General features: G+C 45.8%; 1 protein-coding gene across 1 annotated transcript; it reads left to right on the plus strand.

Annotated features, from left to right (window-relative positions):
• Positions 368-8,849, plus strand: LOC8067774 (1-aminocyclopropane-1-carboxylate oxidase homolog 1). Its single transcript, XM_002446118.2, has 3 exons — positions 368-920; positions 7,895-8,216; positions 8,314-8,849. The coding sequence occupies exons 1-3, from the start codon at positions 406-408 to the stop codon at positions 8,572-8,574; spliced, it is 1,098 nt and encodes a 365-aa protein (XP_002446163.1). The 5' UTR covers positions 368-405; the 3' UTR covers positions 8,575-8,849.

Consider the following 20,953-nt stretch of genomic DNA (forward strand, 5'->3'; position numbering starts at 1 on the left):
GCTCCTTCTGGAGAAAAAATGTTTGAGTGAGCCATTTATTTTTATGAATATTATTATTGTAGCGGCTTGTGTATTTGGACTACAAAAAATAGAATTATCTTTGATGGTCAATCAGACAATCACAATCAATCAGACAATTCACTTTGTCGGTATTTAATTTCACAATATTATTATCTTATGGTGCGACTTTTGTTTCTTTAATAAAATAGTTTATTTATCCCGTAGCAACGCACGGACACACTACCTAGTTTATATATAAAAAAAAGCTAGCTCTGTGCGTTCAAAACAAGACGTTAGCTAGCTCTCGCGGTGTGGCTCGCACATGGTCATTCCTTCCTCCAGGCTTCCTACTCCAGGCAGCCGCCCCCCCCCCCCCCCCCCCCCCCCAGCCACGGCGAGGTCATCATGTCCGTCGCCCCGTCCTACGACCGCACCGACGAGCTCCGCGCGCTGGACACAACCCTCGCCGGCGTCCGCGGCCTTGTTGCTTCTGGCGTGAAGCAGGTGCCTCGCATCTTCCGCGTTCCCTGCCCTGAGGAGCCACTCCACCAGGCGCAACAACGACGGCCAGCGGCGGCGGCGACTGTCCCAGTGATCAACCTCAGCGGCGATCGCGCGGCAGTGGTGGACGCCGTCCGCGGGGCGGCGGCGGAGTGGGGGTTCTTCCAGGTCACAGGCCACGGGGTGCCGGAGCAGGTGATGTCCGCAGCGGTGGCGGCGATGCGGGCGTTCCACGAAGCCGACGGCGGGGAGGGCAGCGACAAGGCGCGGCTCTACTCGCGGGAGCCCCAGAAGGCCGTCAAGTACCACTGCAACTTCGACCTGTACCAGTCGCCGGTGGCCAACTGGCGCGACACGCTCTACCTGCGCATGGCACCGGACCCTCCCGCCGCCGACGAGCTGCCTGCAGAAATCTCCCGGTGAGCATCCTCTCTTATTACTCTATACTCTATAGATAGTGTGCCAATAGTTGCCTCACCGTACCCTGCCGGAGATCTGCCATCAGTGCCTAGCTAGCCAAGATAGGGTTGTGATTTTTTTTTTGTGAATAATACATCTGGCTTTAAATTATTAAATTATCGTTAAGTAGGAGCAATGATCGATGAAATCAGCATGATTGGATCTTCAGTGATGTGGCGACGATATGACCCTGTGTGCAGCACGTGCTTAATAATAAAATGAGCGATAGGATCAGGGTGGGTACGAAACTACACTTGGAAACATATTGGTTTTGATTTGCAAGCAAATTAAACAGAAATCAAGAAAATATTAGAAACTTTAGCAGTACTTTTAATGCATGAACAAGAAGACCACAGATACTTCTCTTAATAAGAAAACTACATATACTATATATATAATATAGTAATTTTATTTTTATAGCTTTGAAATGCGGATAGTAACCAAACTGTTAGTATTTAGGGGGTGTTTGGGACTACTCTGTTCCATGTTTTTCAACTCCACTCTACATTTTTTAGCTAAACAGTTTTAACTTCACGCACTCAGTTCGAGAAAAAAAGGTGAAGTTGTAAGAACAACTAAAGAGGCACTCCACAAACTCTAGTTTTTTATGGAGCTGCTCCACGGTGAAGTTTGTGGAGCAGAGTTTGTGAAATAGTCCCAAACACCCCCTAAGTCCTTAACGTACTCGTCATATATACTTGACAAATAAATTCTAACTATTCTATTAACTTTTATAATATTAAATAATTGGCCTCGCTGGAAACACATGAACTTAGTTTCTATATTTTTATGTGAAACATCTATACGATTCCTATAAAATTTATGCGTTACAGATGATGCCTTGATTCATTTCTGACACCTCTAAATTGTATCCATTACTACCTTAAAAAACATCACTCTATATAATTAAGGACATGTTTCAGAAGAGATCCAGCAGCTCCCAGGTCAAAAAAAAAACATCTTTAGATTCACTTTTGCAAGCCAAACACTTTTAGGCCTTGTTTAGTTACTCATCCAAAAAAATTTTATCCATCCCATCGAATCTTTGGACACATTCATGGAACATTAAATGTAGATAAAAAATAAACTGATTGGTTGAAAATCGCGAGACAGATCTTTTAAGCCTAATTACTCCATAATTAGCCTTAAGTGCTTCAGTAACCCACATATGCTAATGATAGATTAATTATACTTAATAGATTTGTCTTGCAGTTTCTTGACGAGCTATGTAATTTGTTTTTTTATTAGTTTCTAAAAACCCTTCTCGACATCCTTCCGACACATCTGATGTGACACCTGACAAATTTTTATTCTCAATCTAAACGCGGCCTTAGCTTCACCGCTTTGAGATAAAAAAACTTGGACTGGCTCCACATGTATGCTTTCCTCGAATACCTCACCCGTGCTCTGAAAACTTATATCTGAAGTTAGCTAAAATTACTCACCATACCACTGATTACACAAAACTTTGTTCTTCTCTTTTCTTTCCTCTTGACCTCTTTTTTCTTGACCTGATGACGCCATACGGCCCTCCTCCATGGCTTCGACGCCAATGCCACCCTGACACCAACCCACCTTCTGCATTGGCGCATGCGGCTTCAGTGTCTAGCCTTTTTTATCCTCCCCTTCACGTGGCCCTCGCCTTTGTGATTTTTCTTATTTTTAGCCCAAATTCAACACATATTTCAAATTTGATCCGGTTTCGAAAATATTTTCAAAACTAGTCCATTTGGCTCCGTCATCATACATGGCAGGGCAAATGAACAGTACCCCGCCATGCATGGAGGCGGAGTCAAGGTGCCACCTGGCCTGGCGCCTCTAGGGGCCTGCTGACGTGGTGGGGTACGTGACAAAGTGTACCCGCCACCCATCATGACGGGTTAGGTAACCCCGCCGCCCATCATGGTGGGGTATTGTTTATTTGCATAGAGTATCATTCAGTTCGTCAAATATCGTTCAATTGCAGCAACTAGTAGAAAAGAAAGTAATCACGGTTCACGAGAAGGATCCTTTCACCTACATGGACTAGCAGCATGGAGCAGCAGCTGCAGGCGATGTACGGCCTTGTTTAGTTCCAAAATTTTTTGAGAAACTGTCACTGTACCACTTTCGTTTGTATGTGACAAATATTGTACAATTATAAACTAATTAGGCTTAAAAGATTTGTCTTGCAAATTACAGATAAACTGTGCAATTAGTTTTTATTTTTTATCTATATTTAATGCTTCATACATGTGTCCATAGATTCGATATGACAGAGAATCTTGAAAAATTTTAGGTTTTTGAAAGGAACTAAACAAGGCCTTAGACCAGCAGCAGTAGCCGGCTATGCTGACCCAGCTGCAGGCAACGCCCAGCAGCCAGCAGCCAGCACAGGCGATGCTCGGCCAGGTCTTGTTTAGTTGCTAAAAGATTTTGTAAAATTTTTCAAATTCTCCGTCACATCGAATCTTTAAACGCATATACGAAATATTAAATATAAACGAAAATAAAAACTAATTGCACAGATTGGTCGAAATTGACGAGAATCTTTTGAGCCTAGTTAGTCTATGATTGGACAATATTTGTCAAATACAAACAAAATGCTACGGTGTCGATTTTTTAAAATTTTTTGGAACTAAACAAGGCCCAACACCCCCAACACCAGCAGCTTGTCAAGGGCTCAGCGTGATAGCCTTGTCAATCGCTCAGATAGAAATTGTGCGCAGGCGATGCCAAGGACGATAAGCTCGCATATTTACGCGCTGAGCAAGAAAATATGCCAACTTTCTATTTTTGCCAAGTTAGGATGCCAGATTATTGGAGTATGCAGGAGAGAGAGAGCGGGCGGGTCGGCTTGTGGCTTTTGGTGGGACTGGACATACCCCGCCATGATGGGGGCGGGGTATGCCTAACCCGTCATGATCCATGGCGGGTACACGTCACCAGCTTTTGGTGCTGCATGCCACGTGGCAGCTATACCACGCAGCCATGCATGACGGGGTACAGTTCATTTGACCCTCTGTGTATAGTGGTGGGGTTAAACGGTCTAGTTTTAAAAATATTTTTAAACCCAGGTCAAATTTAAAATATGTTTCGAATTTAGACTAAAAAAAAATCCCCTTTGTGGCCCAGTGCTGCCACCGCCCTGGCTGCAACCATCCTTAACGTTGCCTAGCCTTTCCCATCTGTGCCAACGGCTTCAGTCCCAGCTGGTATGCCACGACGCCTGTTGCACTACAGACAGGCTGTCACGCTAAGGAGAGGAAGAGCTCCCATCATGAGCTACAATTGGCTGGCTATTAGGCCGGTATAGCAGATCCACCGGAGAGCTCTCCAGTAGGATCTGATATTTATGATAGAGCTACTCTATATTTGATCTGGGACTATAGATTAGAAAATACTTGGAGCTCTTCCAAACATGCCTTAAATTTCCTCTCCGCGGTACTCGTCATTCTCATAAAATAGAGACGAGGACACATGGTACATCCTTGTCATCCCTCCTTAAAATTGCTTTGCATGCATGTTGCCTCACTTTCTTCTATTTTGATCAACCATTAAATGATCAATTAGGCAGTACTCCCACCATTCCAAATCATAAGACATTTTAACTTCTTTAAACACATAATTTTTTCTATGTACTTAGATATACGCTATATTTACATATATAGTAAAAACAATATGTCTAGAAAAGCCAAATATTTTATAATATGGAACATAGGGAGTACTAATAACCTTTTAGGTAATGCATATTTCTACATTTGATCAATTAATCCATTTTAAATCATAGTTTACTTAATTTTGTTTTGTCAAAAACCAAACTTCATTAATTTTGACCAAGTTTATAGAAAAATATATCAACATATACAAAATTTAATTTTGTTTCATCAAGAGTATCTATTAAATGTTAAAAGTATCAATTAAATATATTTTGGAAGTGGATTTATTTGAATTAATAGATGGTAATATTTTATTTCTAATAACTTAGTCAGAATTGGAGAGGTAGGACAAAGCCAAAATGGATCTCCAAAATATCAAAGACAGTTGACTTAGTCCTTCAATTCTCCCCTTAAGTCTTGTGTGGTGTCTTCATAGGGATTTGAACCATGCCTTCTGGCATGCAGCTCATGGAATTTGATCCTTACTAGTAACATGGTTAGGATATCTACCAACTAACCCTAGGTAATAAGAATCCATAGTAAATAGTTGGATGTAAATATACTTTGACCATGTAATAAGAATGTAACAAGAATCTACCTCACCCATTGTGCCCCCAGTTAACTAGTTTATTTATCTTTATAGATCTATCCCATGAATGTCTTTATGCTTAATTCCTATCATTACCTTTACCCCCACTCTAGCTATGCTGGTATCTTGATTGGTAGATACTCCTTTGTTAATCAACAAATCTTTATTCCATTGTTTCCCTATGGTAAATAAAAAATGATACCTAGAATACTCTCGATAAAATGCTACCCTGATGTTCTATGCGCTTATAGAATCCTTAATATTATATTTGCACTCACAAACGTCAACAACGCTGCAAACTTAGTCATCATAAACTTGCCATTGTTGTCCCTGCGTAGCTCCCAAAGCTTAAGGCTGCACTCCATAGCTGGTTGATGGCACCCGCTGCTACCACCTTGGTGTCAAGCAGGACAATGAACATGTAACAAGACATGTTGTCGATGATGAGGAGAATGTAGCTCCAGCCTCTAGGCGTAGCCAGTGTGTCACATGACCATAAAGGTCACCATTCACGAGCTCTAGATTCTCCTTGGTGCCAGAAGGGAAGCCGCCTCTACTTCATCAGCACGCAAGTGTCATAGAGCTGCTCCACGTGCTCGACGTGCGGCATGGCCTACACCGTCTCCTTGCTGCCAGGCTACTTCAAGGGCTCGAAGTTTAGGTGCCCATAGTGATCCTTCCACCACCAAGCATTGTCATCGCAGCAGGCTGCAAGACAAAGGGGCTGCGCCACCTGCACATGGAGGATGTAAAGGAGCTTTCTTCCTTGGTTGACCTTGGCCAACAGTCCATGATGATGATCCTAGATGCGGAGTACTCCATGGTCGATCTCCATGCATAAGCCATTCTCATCCAGCTGCTCCAAGCTTATGATGGAGTTTCTCAAGGCGGGGATGTAGTAGACATTAGTGTGGATGCGATGCTAACTGGTCTTGGCCTTGATGATGACTGAGCCAACCCCCTTGATCTCCATGGTAGAAGCGTCTCCAAACTGGACAGAGCCACACACAACAGAGTCAAAGAAGTACTCACGACACCTGGTCATGTAATACGTAGCACCAGAGTTGTACAGCCGTCAATCTTGTCGTCGCTAGACCCATTGCCAAGGAAGACGTGGGTGTGTGGCTCGTTGGAGTAGTGCAGTGGTGGATGGCGTGGGACGGGAAGTTTGAATATTTCTCCCCCAACTCTATTTCTTGCTGCAGCTTGCTGCACCCGTGCACCAAGAACAAGGCTGGCTCATCCTCCTCTGCTTGCTCGACATGAGCTTGTAGACAGTGCTTCACCTAGTGGCTGTCCTTGGCCCAATGGCTAGTCTTGCCACAGTTGAGGCAGGTGTCATCTTGGGTAGCCTTGCGTTCAAAAATAGTGCTGCCATCAGCGTCACCTTGCTCCCGGGGTGCCTTCTCCACCTTGCACAGACGACGGTGGTGCCCACTCGATGATCCAGATAAGCATGAAGCCTCCCCTTCCTCTCCTTTTAGCGGGCGAGCCACTACTCCTTGGTGAAGAGGAGTGTTCCACCAATGGTGATCTCGACTCTGATGGAGGTAGCTGCCCACGGGTGTCGATGGCCTAGAGCTAATCAGTCACCTCCTCAATGGATAGCTTGGAGATCTAGGAGCGTCTCCATCATGAGGGAGACTTAGGGATGATGTGGAGGAACTTCTCAACATCTTTCTCCTCGTCAATGTCATCATCACGGAACCATGTCATCTGCTTCTATTTCATTGCCTTGCGGGCATGATCGACGCTGATCTGTGCCATGACAATTGCGTCCTATGCCTCCTTGGCGGTCTCCTTGTTTGCATGGGTGGGTGCCATTTCTGGCGGAACCTCAGTGAGAATGGCCTCCGGTGCCCACGATTATCATGGAAGTTGACTTCAACGCGGCGGACCGTGCACCCACATTTTCCTTGCCTTCACCTACACCTTCATCATCAAGCTCCATTCGTTGTAGTTCATCTTCGTGAGCAAGGGCAACAACATACTCCCAACAACCTCCTTGATCACGGTCTGGATGATCGGCGATCCGTGACAGCCACCACGTCTGTGACAACACTTTGGTGATGGCGAGAGGACGCGATGCCTATGAGGGCTCTCCGAAGCTCTAGGTTGCTCTGCCTCCACGCGCAGAGCGACAGTAGCAGCCACTGTGGCCTGAGTTGGGGCCGCCGCCTGCCTGGTCGTCTCCGCAGCCCGCGTGGCCATTGCCTCCGCTGCAGCAATGCACACGTCGCGCTCTGAGTCGGGGTGATTCGACATGGCCACACACAAGAGAAGGAATAAACCTAGGCTCTGATCCTCATACAAATTGTTGGCAAAGACACATATTGGTACACATATAGACCAAGTGGTGTGATTACAGCTAAAATAGAAGATAAGATGCCATGACATAGACACTAATTACTCCTACTTATCCTAGAGATGGAGTTCCAAAATATCAAAGGCACAAGACTTATTCCTTCATAATTTACAACATATTTATTCAGTATTATATATAAGATAAGAGTACACACAGGGGCGATCCATCGTGGGGCAGAGTGTGTTTGAGCCACCTACTCGCTATGACACAATGGATCCCCTCCATAAGCCACATTAATTTTTTCTGCTATTGATTGAAGCGTGGGGTGTTTGAGGTTGAAGGAAAGTGTTGTTGGTTCAGTACCCTTTACAAGTACTGTTAAAATTGTTTTACGATTTGCAGGGATGCAATATTTGAGTACGCCAAACAAGTGAAGGATTTGGGGGACAGGTTGCTCGAGCTGCTCTCCGAGTCCCTTGGGCTCAAACCGAGCTACTTGGCAGATATAGAATGCAACCAGGGACAGATTATAGTTGGGCACTACTACCCTCCATGTCCTCAGCCTGAGGTCGCCATTGGGACAAGCCGGCATTCAGACTCCGGCTTCCTGACTATACTACTGCAGGACGGAGTTGGCGGCTTGCAGATCCTCCATGACGACCAGTGGGTCGACGTTACCCCAACACCTGGAGCATTCATCGTCAACATAGGCGATCTCCTGCAGGTAGCATGACGAGATTATCAAACCGTCATCAATTGAGCAAAAACTTGAATACATATATCAGTTTGATTGATTTTCTTCATTGACTGGCATTCTTCAGTTGATCTCTAACGACAAGTTTAGCAGCGTCGAGCATAGAGTGGTAGCAAAGGATGCTGAACCAAGAGTTTCTATCGTGTTCTTTTTCAACACCCGTTTCCATCCAGCTTCGACAAGAATGTATGGCCCAATCAAGGAGCTGCTGTCCGAGGAAAACCCTCCTTTGTATAAAGAAACCCTTGTCAGAGAGTTTTATGCACGTTACCACTCTATTGGCTTGGATGGCAAGCAGAAGACTGCTCTAGCTGATTTCAGGTTGTGAATCCGGAACGAGAAGATTACCTTTTATTTACCAACAAGATGCAAATGTTGGGACAATCTGTATCGTGTAATAATACCAAAGAGAAGATTAAAAACTGCCTGCTCGTAACATTCCCTAATTAATGTATATTTATGCTCGATCGCCACAACAAAAGTAGACATGTTTGTATAATAAGCCTGAATTGAGTTTGGACCCTGGACGTATATTTCTGTAACACATATAAGATGTTTCTTCTATGCCCTTGAGCATGTACTGCATTTCCTTTTCAGTTCCCATATGCATTCCGTTTATTTTGGACTTGTCATTCATATTAGTCCACTCATATACATGATCATTTTGAATAGACTCGAAATCTTTCTTGGCTGATGAACAGAAATGCCGAATTGCTCTAATTCCAGTCCACGTACAACCACTTGATGCCTTCAGCTACTCAAGCAAAAGGTATGCCTGAACCTGAAGAGGCCTTAATAGCATCACATGGAAATTTCTCTTCTACCAATCCACTTACATGTCGTGCCATTGTGCTCAGTCAAGGAGCTCCTACTTTATGCTACAAAAAGGCCAAAGAAAGAGCACACAGGAGAGGTGATCTCTGTCCTTTGCAAGCAGTACGTGAAGCACAATTCATTTTTTAGAAAACTCTGTCGACTAATTACACAATCGATGGTCCGTCGAATCATTAGTTTTTGTACTGGACCTGTGTTCCATCAAGAACGAGGATCGGGCACAGGGACGTCTATCTCTGGATGGAAGCCTTCCACTCCACAGGGACGTCGACTGGTGGCGCACAAGTCTATTCTCATAAAAATACTCATTCTAGCTGTCATCCGTTACCCATTCGAGATTTTTATCTAAAAAGAAAAGTAAAGCAAGCATAAGTACATCTCGTACTTAACAAGGACAACATGAGTCAACATGAGTTTATGAGGCTTAAGAGGCTGACATTGGTTTACTGCGGTTAGCACTTTTATTAAACCTATACCTTAGCATCGTATTTGATTATGCATAAGACCAAGATTACCCCAGTAATTATACACATGTCATTAATCATCATAACAGTCATCATTATACTTATCATCATAGATAATATCAAAAATAAGTGAGCAACTATTCCATAAGTTTTCCGGGCCACTCGTAACCGTAAGCACGGCTGTTATAACAGTTTTAATACTCTGCAGAGTTTGTACATCTTTACCTGAGAGTCGTGATTTACCCCTTTGCCCAAGGTTGCAAGTCTCTTAACCCCCTTCCTAGGGAGGTCGGCAGGGTTCAATAGAAAGTTTTTCAAAGGTTTTCCTAACAAGTTCATAGCCGCTAGGTTTCCTTGGCAAGGGATTATAGAGCCCCCCTTCTATATGGCACATTCCACGCAGGCTATACACATACGAACAGAGGCCACACCAGGGTTAGTCTGTACGCGGACGACCTGGTGCTATTTGTAACGCCACAAAGGCGTGACCTGGAGGTCATCAAGGCGACTTTGCAGATCTTCGGACTCGCCTCGGGGCTTTTCTCCAACCTTGAAAAGAGCGTTGCTATGCCGATGCACTCCTCCGATGAGGACATGTTGCGTGTTCAGAGCGTGCTGGCCTGCGGAGTCCAGCAGTTCCCGTGCCACTACCTGGGGATTCCACTATCTGTTCACAGACTAAAGCGCGCTGACGAGCAGCCGCTCGTTGACAAGGTGGCTGCGCGGATTCCAGGTTGGAAGGGTCAGCTGCTCAACGTGGCGGGAAGAACGGCGCTCATTTCAGCAACCTTGTCGGTGGTTCCTGTGCACACGATGATCGCGGTATGCCTGTCCCCTTGGGCAGTCAAAGCGATCGACAAGGTCCGTCGGGCGTTCCTTTGGACGGGCACTGAGTCTGTCAGTGCAGGCCGGTGCAAGGTAGCATGGGCGACTTGCAGCCGTCCCAAGCAACTAGGCGGGCTAGGTATCTCTGATCTTCGCCGCACCGGGGTCGCGCTGCGGGTGAGATGGCTTTGGCGGGAGCGCTTGGAAGGCCGCGCGTCCGCGCAGGCCGACCCAGCGGCGCTCGCTCTTTTTCGTGCGGCTGCTGTGCTCAACCTCGGCAACAGTAGGTCCACCCTATTCTGGAAAGACAGGTGGATTGACGGCCAGTGTATCAAGGACCTAGCGCCGGCAGTGTTCCAGGCCGTCAAGCCCAGGAAGAGAAACGTGACGGTGGCGGAGGCTCTACAGAATGATGTCTGGGTGCGCCATCTTCGTGGTCCGGTCACCGCGCAGCTGCTGCTGGAGATCAGCAGGTTGTTTGATCGCCTCGTGGACATCAACCTTTCCTCCGAGCCCGACACGTTCCGGTGGCGGCTCACGGCGGACGGGGAGTACTCGGCGGCGTCGGCGTACGGGGCTATGTTTCTGGGGTCGTCTACAACCGTTGGAGCCAAGCAGCTGTGGAAAACCAGAGCTCCGCCAAGGGTTCGTTTCTTCGTATGGCTCATCCTTCATGGGCTGTGTTGGACTGCGGAAAGGAGGTTCCGCCATGGGCCGCAGAACAACGACGTTTGCATCATCTGCGACCAGAGCTCAGAGACGATGGACCACTTGGTTCTGGGATGTGTTTTCAGCAGGGAGGTTTGGGGCATCCTGCTTCGCAGGCTTCACCTGGGGCACCTTCTCGTCGACGAGCAGTCAGTAATCGACTGGTGGCTGCAGGCAAGGAAGACTATCGATAAACCTTTTAGGGCCGGTTTCGACTCCTTTTTCTTGATGGCTTGGAACCTTTGGAAGGAGAGAAACACTAGGACTTTTCAGGGGGTTGAGAGAACGGCGTCGAGGCTCGCCGACGATATCCAGCAAGAGCTGAACCTGTGGTGCTCAGCGGGGTACAGGGGCCTGTCCGCGCTGGCTGCTCGTTTCGCGTAGGCTGTTGTACAGCCTGTTGTAGGTTCTGGTTCAATGTAATCTCTTCTGTCTTCGAGGGGTGAGGAGAGTGTTCGTTGTTGGCTGGTAACCTGGGTTACGTAGTCGCTCTCTGTGTGTACTAAAAACTCTTCCTGCTTAATAAAATACGCGCCAAGGCGTGCTCTAAAAAAAATAGTTAGCTCGGCAGGCCCCATGTGCGCCCTTTCGGGTAACTACTAGCAAGTTAGAAAAGATCATATTACTGAGCTAAAACTAGAGCCATGTGGCAGTCTCGGTTGTACTGTAAGTCTCAGCTTTTGTCAACGGATGAGTCCTTAGGGAGGGCCAAGAGCACCAACTGCTCTCTCACCCTATCGTCCAGTTACTGTTCACTTTTATATCCATTCCATATATTCATTAGTTACCATTCACAATTGTTAGTTTGAGCACTAGCCATCTACCCAAATGCATATATATAACCCATAGGAGAATAAAGGTACGGGGTACAACAACTAGGATGTCCTTAAGGGTGATCAAAATTGACACATGCATATGACTAGGTAATTAACTATGATATAAATAGGACAAGGAATCCCCATGCTATACTTGCCTTGCTGGTAGTTCCCTTGCTGATCTTGGTCGTCGAAGTAGTAATGCTGATCGCCCACTCACGGCTCACCGTCTGGACTCGCGACAACAATCAACAACACACAAGTAATTGGGGACAATCATGCACGAAGCAAACAAGCTATAATTAGAATAGTATACCAACAGTAGTAAAACAAATATAAAAGTTTATAAAAAACATTCTATGCAGCGCTACGATTACATGGATGTAAAGATCACGAAAATCGGAACTAAAACATAGAAGTTATGAATTTTCCAAGATTTCCTATAGAAGAATAATTAATTAAATAGTACTACGAAAATAAAAAGTTACAAGCTAAAGAAACAGAGATACCAACATTTAGATCTCGCAACTACGAATCTAACGCAATTTGAATGGATCAAATCGGAGTTAAAATGACCATTTTATAAGCAATTCAATTTTAGTGGTAAAATTGTAAATAACAGAACGTATTTTCAGTCGAACCGATAATAATATGTTTTCGGAATTAAAAACGTCAAATCGCTGAGATGCTAAGGACGGTGGGTTTTATCTTTGAAAAGGGAAGGGGCTCTTTAGTAAAACGTCCTGCTGAAACGGTAACTTCTAATCTCGTGCGTTGATATGAGATTCGACGGCTGAGAACGATCCAAGGGAGAAAATTTTTGGCCGGCCACCGGAGAAGAAGACTGGCACGGCGGCATAGCCATGCCCGGCGGTGCGAAGCTCGACGGAGCTCATGAATCGGTCACTAAAGGCCACGGTTTTCAAAGCCGATCACAGGGGAAGGAAGCAGGGACACAGGTGAACACGCCAGCCCCGATGCGCGACCCGGGGAGGGCTCATGTGGTGCTCGCCATGGCCGGCGGCGGTTCGGCCTCATTGGAGTTCGCAGCTACGGCCTTAGAGGCTACGATTCAATGTGCTAAGGGCACGGGGAGGAAGAGAGCATCACCACGAACTCACCTAGACGAAGAAACGGGGGCAGAGACGGAGGGGGGCAGCGCTACGCGGTGAGCTCCGAGCTCACCAGTGGCGGCTAGGGTTTGCACGTGCTAGGACAGGGAGAGGGGGCACTACGGGTGTGGCGGGTTAAGTAGGTGGGGCGCGAGCGCTCGAGGCGGATCGAGGAGCGCGACCGAGCGGTGGTGAAGGCGGGCGACACAGTCGCCATCGTCTGGTTCAGGCGGGAGGTAGAAGACGGCACCGATAGGTGGGTCCCACCTATCAGCGAGGCACAGAGAGAGGAGGCGCGCGCGGGTGACTTGGGCCGGGTGAGATGGGCCGGCCCAGTGTCGCACACGGCCTGCAATGGGGGGAGGAGGGGAAAAGAAAGGAAACCCTTTTCTCTTTTTTAGAAATAAATTTTCCAAATTCATTTGTACAAGATTTTGAATTACTTTCAAACTTGGTCAAAAACCACTTATCACAAAACAAAAGTGCAGCGGCATGAATGCATGTACATGTATCTAGCCTTATATTTGATTTATATTCCCACAAATTATTATTTTTCCTAAATTTGAATGCCACAAAATTGCATAATAAATCAATTTTTAAAATTTGCTACCCAAGTTCAAAGAAATCAAACAAGGGAGGACCCATATCTTATGGAGGTGGTGGCACAGGGTCTTCTTGTGTTGGTCCAGCACCCAGGTGTTCGTGCTACATGACCTCAATCTGAACTGACTAGGAATCCCCATCTTGGTTGATTGGGTCAGAGAAAGTTGCCCAGTGAGGGATGGTGTCAAGCTCAGTAACCTTGACCTAACAATCAAAGCCGCAAGCTCATCATGGTGCAGATTGCCACCAAGCTGATGATCAGGTCGAAGCATGGAGATGGCAAACTACTCTTACAAGAGAAGTCAGATGACAACTCCCAGAACTGATCTAAGTGATGATTAGGAGGCTCTTACCATCAACATGTGTGATGCTTTCTTTTGGATGTTGGTTAAACTTAAATGTCTGTATGCTAAGGCTGTATGCTGGGGTTGTTCGATCTTTTGTTTGGCTGTCTTTAGATCTTGTTATTAGGGTAAACTTGTTCAGGTCAGGTAGTGGTTGTGAGTCTGCATCTTCTGGTTTTATCTAGTTTTCTCGCTGCAACAGTCTTGAATGAACTGTTGTATTTCCGTTGAATCTAATGGAAATTGGGGGATACCTCCGATTCGAAAAAAAGCAAGCTCATCATGGGTCTTTTTCCAGCTTACTGTCCTGGCAAAAGGACCTAGGATCACCTCAATATGCTCATCTTCCCAATAGTCCTCCGTTAGTCCCATAAGCATCAGCCAACATTCATAGTTAAAAGAGACCTTTCTCCAATTCCTACCCCGTTTATGCCTTGCGAAAGAAATGTGCACATCACCAAAAACATGAGGACTGCCCAGGACAAATCTATCTCTATCATACTTCTCTTGAAATCTAACAAAGGCCTGACCAAGGGACATTTTTATATTTCTTTGATTGGGGTCCTATGAACTTCCAAGAACTCACTAAGGATTTCTTTTACAGCCAGGAAATGCAGTGGATTATCAGAAAGTGGAGTGATCGTGGCGATGGTCAAATCTTCATTTCTTGGCCTTGGCTTTCTGCTTGCCACCGCCCGAACCATCATCGGCCTGTTTGGAATGCCCAAGCTGCTAATCTGTTTCCAAGGCAGTCAAACTGCCCTGCCCAATAACCCCTTTGTCATTATGAATGGTAATTTTCCTCCATTTATCGGTCAGATTACGGGCACCCGGACAGTTGATCGCTATTTGTCCCCCGAGCTCGCAGGCATAACACCTAATTGCAAATTTGTACGCTCTCCTAGCATGCCCAGGCGACAGGCAGCGTGAGCAAATCCATTGCTGCAGAGATTGCCGGGCGCTCGATGGATTTTCTGTAGGCGAGCGCTGACCAGAGGCTGGGCCAAAATTCAAATTTGGCCTACGGACAAAGGTAGTCGGTCGGTCCACTAGAATGAAACTGACCAGAGTGCCCATTCCCACTATGATCTTGGCCAATGAGCTCTTTGCCTTTGCCATGAGCATGAACAGGAGGGGTTGGCAAAGGAAGAAATACATTTTCCAAACAAACTTTGATTATGGATCGGGATACAATTTGCTCCTGTGAGCACATATTTTTCACTGCCTCTGCAGAAGATAAATCCTTCAAAACCCACCCTCTAGTTTGATCAATTTTTTTCCCCTGATTTTCTTTTTTTCTGCTGACCGTGGACCAAGAAGCAGCTTCTTCTTTACAGAACAAGGACCATTCTCGAACCCAATTAGGCCCGCCATTGCTCCACAGATGGAAGAAAAGTTTGTAGGAAGAACATTCAAAAGAACTAAGCTTGAAAAATATGAAATCCCACTAACCTCGAAGCAACTGAAAACTGAAAGACCCGATCGGCAAGAGGAACAAGCGAGAAATCAGCAGCAGACCCCAATGGTGGCCTGAAAAATGAGACTGACCGAGGATGGCGACAACTGAAACTTGCAGCTCCCGAAGGAGGCCACTAGAAAGAAGGCATGACCAGGGATGAAGGGGGTGACCGAACACCTAAACTTACGTTTGATCACCTCCTAGATCCCGACACTCGGGCGATGGTTGAGGCCCGGAAGCTACATTGCTGGGGAGTTTTCACCAGAGAGGGTCGAGATCCAAGTCCAAGAAAGCTGGGAAGCAGCAGTAGCAGGCGGCGGCGGCGGCTGCTGCCTTCTGCTCCGACTCGCTCACCGGCGGCCAGGAGGCGTCGCCCAGCTTCGGGTACAACCGCTGCATGAGAAGGTGAAGGGCCTCAAGGAGGATGATGGAGCCGGTGGCAGCGTCGGCATTCAGTCAGCGGTGCTCGTCACGAAGCAGCAATTGCACATGTCCGAGGACGACGCCATGGCGAGCAGCCATGGCGGATGTGTGAACCGGCGCGGGGAACTTTCATGGTTAGCGCAGACTCTATCATAAATCTAAAATTATTTATTACCTCGAATAATATAAACTTACAGTCTAAATAAGAATTAGAGTCTTATTTTTTCTGTATCTTTCTTAAATAAATATGATGTCACATTAGCAAAACATCATAAATAATATGTAATTAATTGTCTTGGACTCTACGATAGAGTCTTGCATTATGAGGGCACTCCCAATGTAAGACTCTATTACAGAGTCCAAGGCAATTAATTACATATTATTTATGGTATTTTGCTGATGTGGCACCATATTTATTGAAGAAAGAGATAGAAAAAATAAGACTCCAAGTCTTATTTAGACTCTAAGTCCACATTGTCCGAGGTAATAAATAGCTTTAGACTCTATGATAGAGTCTGCATTGTGAGTGCCCTGAGTGGCTTTGATTATAACGGCATCGCAACAATTATCACAAGCGGTCATGGTGTTTTTGTCCTATGCACATGGATAGTTTAGTATTAATACTTAGTATAGTGGAAACCATAATTTTTGTGAAAACCCATACAAACCATATAAAAAAACTCGTCTAAATTAAAAAAAACAATTGTAGATGATGTGATGATACACAATTTTTTAAAATATTTTGTCCAAACTTAAATTCGTTTGTGAGATATCTCACAAACAAATTAGAGTTTGGACAAGATATTTTACAAAGTTGTGTATCATCATATCATCTACATGTGTGAATTTTTAGAAAAAAAGTCTACATAACGCCCCAAACTATCTAAGGTGGAATACTTTATCCCTCAAACTATAAAATCAGATATTCTACCCCCGAACTTTCAAAACCGGTCAAATAACCCCCTCGAGTGGTTTTAGAAGGTGATTTTGTCTTTTTATTTTTTATTTATTCTGCTGAATTTTTGAAAAATCATAATAAGTCATAGAAAAATCATAAAATAAAAAATTTAATTTTGTTAGACTCCTGGTGATTAGTTCTACATAGTGAATATATAATATGATATACTTTAGCATAAAGTTTTTATTGTAGTTTTAAATCTATGTTTTTCTATAATTAATTCGAATAATTCATATATGTAGTTCCTATAGTTCAATTGTGGTAAAATTTTTATGGTGAGCTCATTATTGTATGCTTGAACTATGGTAAAAGTTTCATACTCATTGAATCACATATAACATAGTTATAGATAAAGCATAGATTTAACAAGAATAAAGCTAAATAAATCTATAACTAAGTTATACATGATCCCATTTGTATGAAACTTTTACCATAGTTCAATCATATAATAATGAGCCCACCATAAAATTTTACCACAATTAAACCACAGAAACTACATATATGAATTATTCCTATTAATTATAGAAAAACATAGATTTAAAGCTATAAAACAAACTTTGTACTAAAGTATACCATATTATATATTCATTGTGTAGATCTACTTACCAGGATTCCAACAAAAATGAATTTTTCATTTTATGATCTTTCTATGATTTATTATGATTTTTTAAAGATTCAACATAAATAAATAAAAAAGAAAAAGACAAAACCACCATCTAAAACCACTATAGGGTTATTTGACCGGTTTTGAAAGTTCAGGGGATAGAATATCTGGTTTTATAGTTTAGGGATGAAGTTTTCCACCTTAGATTGTATGGGGGGTTATGTAAACTTTTTCCGTGAGTTTTTGGTGAATTAGATGACTTTTTTGCCGTGGTCTGCACGAGTTTTCGTTACGATTTCACTAGATATATTTCCTAATACTTATAGATTTCCAGCTGGGCCGAGCACGATGGGCCGGGACTGGCACAACCCTAATAAGCACGGCACTAACACGGCCCGTCCCGGCTACCACCGTGCCCGTGCCTGGGCCGCACATTCAGCCCATGGGCTAGCACGGGCACGGCACGGAAATTGGGCCGACATGATGCGGCCTGCTAAATTTCCACCGTTGGATGATCTAAGAAGCGTTAAAGCTGTTGGATGTAGTATATATATAGGAATCCTAACCCTAACTCCTCTATTTCCCAACCACAGATGCACGGCGCCGCCGCCCGTACTCCCGTCCACTCCATCCTCTTCTACTATCTTTCTTCCCCAACCACTAAACTCCAATACTCCATGGCCGGCTGTATGGGCTCCCTCTGCTCGGCGTCCCGGCGGCAGCGACGCTCGGCTTCCCCAACAACTCCACCTCTATTCTCCATCTCTAGCTCCGTTCTCTGCGCTCAGCGTCCTCGCGGCGACGGCATTGCCGCCGGTGGCGCGACCTTGCAGCGGCAGGAAGAGTAGCTCTGTCCCATAAACTCACACGCGACAACGACAGTGGCGCTCCTGCGAGGCGCGTGGCTAGGGGCGCGACGGGAGCGGCGTCCCCAAGCTTCTATGTGACGACGACACGTCGTTGGCGGCAGCGGTGATGCGTCCCCGAGCTCCGACGTGACGCCGACGCCGCATGCAGCTTCAAGCGGGAACGGTGGCACAGGGAAGCACGCAGTGGCGGACCCAGGAATTGAAACTAAGGTAGTCCTATTTTTTTTCATGCGCAACACGACAAAATTCAAAGAAAAAAATCGGTAAATTGACTATAAAATAAGCAAATTGCGACAATACAATTTAATGTTCAAAGTTTACATAAATTGGTCTGAAACTTACACAAATAGATTACATATAAGATAAGGTCTTACATCAATATAAATGGCTACTTTAGTTTGCGCTTTCTCATTGCCATGAAAGCATGAATTATGTCATCCTCGCTTACAGAAGAGAATATATCACGCTCAATAAAGGTAACCAAATAATCGTTCAATAGCCTATCACTCATACTATTTCTCACCTTATTCTTCACTAAACACAAGGGAGAGAAAACTCTTTCAACACTTGCTGTCGCCACCGGTAAGATCATACCAATTTAAGGACTAAGTACACCAAACCATAATATTCATGTTTATTAGTGCCAACAGGCTTGTTAGAGAGCTCACCAAGGGTGGTCAGTCCTTGAAATCTGTTATCCATCTTCACATCTTCAATATAAGTGCCAAGTTGAATTTTAAGTGTCCTCAAATCCGAACTTGAAAAATCATTGGGATAATAAGTTGCAAGCTTGAGGATTTTCTTAGCATCAAATGAGGCAAATGAATTGGAAGGATTCAATGCTGCCATACAAATAAGCAACTCCCTACTAACTTCATCAAACCGATTCTCAAGCCCTTGATGAATTGTATCAATAATACCAATATACACTTCTCTTCTATCTCTTCTTCAACTTCATCTGTTGTGGGTAGAGTTGTGGTACTTGTAGCTATAGGTGTTTCTGTCCCTTCATTCACAGGTACATTAGCACTTTCTACACTTGCAATTAGAGGATCTTTGTCGGCGTCTAGACTCGCGGTCTAGGCACTAACAAGTATAAGTCTGCGTGACTGACCAAGCTTGGATGGTGATGCAAGTGAGACACAGAGGGTTTATACTGGTTCGGGCCAAGAATGCCCTACGTCCAGTGTGGCTGTGGATTCTGTATAACCTTGCACCCAAAGGTGCTTGCAGTAGGGGGTACAAGCTAGTTGCAAGAGAGGGCTAAGTCCCAGGTCTCGGCTTGGTGTGGACAGAGTGCGGGCTGCTGCTCCGTGAAAGAGTGTTGTGTGTGTGAACCTTCTGAACTTATTCTTAGCTATGAACCCCGGCTCCCCTTTTATAGCCTCAAGGGAAGGCCAGGTATTTACATGAGTAGATGTCTTTTATTGAATGGTGAAACCACAGTCCCGACCCTGTTGAGGCTGGTCCATCTCGTCCTTGAGGGATGGTTGACGGCATGGCTGTTCCTGTAGAGGGTTACCGAGCCCTGTAGGGGTCGCGGGGGTCGGATCGCCAGCACTGCTGCACATCCCGTCAATAGTGGGAAAAGACCCCAAACAGTGGTGCTGATTTTACCTCTCCCATTCCCTTTTTACTGTGCGACACTACGCTACAGCGAAAGAGGTAAGGATGTACAGTGACAGAGGTAAGGCCACAGTGACCAGGGTGGTTGGAATAGTTATCGCCTTGCCCTGCCGCGGTATGGAAGCCGTCGTGTCTGTCATGTCGTGGGTACGGGCGCCGTGCGGTGGAAGTCTTGCTGCCCAGGCGGAGTGGGGTCTGGCGCCCGAGCATGGACGGGGTCGGGCGAGTCGGAAACTGCGTCCGAGGCCCTGAGGGGTCGGGCGAGTCGGAACTTGCGTCCGAGGCCCTGAGGGGTCGGGCGAGTCGGAACTCGCGTCCGAGGCCCTGAGGGGTCGGGCGAGTCGGAACTTGCATCCGAGGCCCTGATGATTGTGGTTAGTACGTTTCTTTGCGTTTTTTCATTGCTCTGATTTGGGTATCCCTTATTATGGTACCCAACAGTAGCCCCCGAGCCTCTGAAGGGGTGAGGTCACCTCTTTAGAGGTTCTTTCCCCACGAACTGTAGTCGACTCGGAGCCTTTTACTTTTCTCCGGGGGGTGCGCGCGAGCGCACCCGCCGGGTGTAGCCCCCGAGCCTTTTGGAGGAATGGTGTTATTCCTTCAAAGGCTTTCACCCCTTGACATCTTTAGTCTGGAGTGTTTTAAGGGATAGGTTGCGTGTTCTTTACACGTAGTGCCTGTTCCCATGGTGCGAGGAAGCCCCCGAGCCCTTTCCCCGCGAGGGTCGATCAGGTTCTTTCTCATCTTGTAATTACGTCCCTCATTCTTCCTTTCGCTCGGAGGAGGGGTGGGTCGTGCCGTACTACCCTCGTTGGGCGAGTGACGACGCTCCCCGGGAGCTACAGGCGGGTAGATCCGAGTGGATGTCCGAGTCCCGTTCGATAGGGGTCGGCTAGTGGCCTTATGGGCACATCTCAAAAAGTACCCGAGGGCAGTCACGGTGGATGTCGGAACCGTTCGTTAGGTTCCGAGGGCTCGATGCCTCCCTCGATGGGATCCCACTCACGTGACACCCACATGGGTCTCGGATATGACTTGCAAAGATGCGCCGACTCCCTGTTGG

This window comes from Sorghum bicolor, chromosome 6 (assembly GCF_000003195.3).
Source record: "Sorghum bicolor cultivar BTx623 chromosome 6, Sorghum_bicolor_NCBIv3, whole genome shotgun sequence".
Classification (NCBI taxonomy): Eukaryota; Viridiplantae; Streptophyta; class Magnoliopsida; order Poales; family Poaceae; genus Sorghum; species Sorghum bicolor.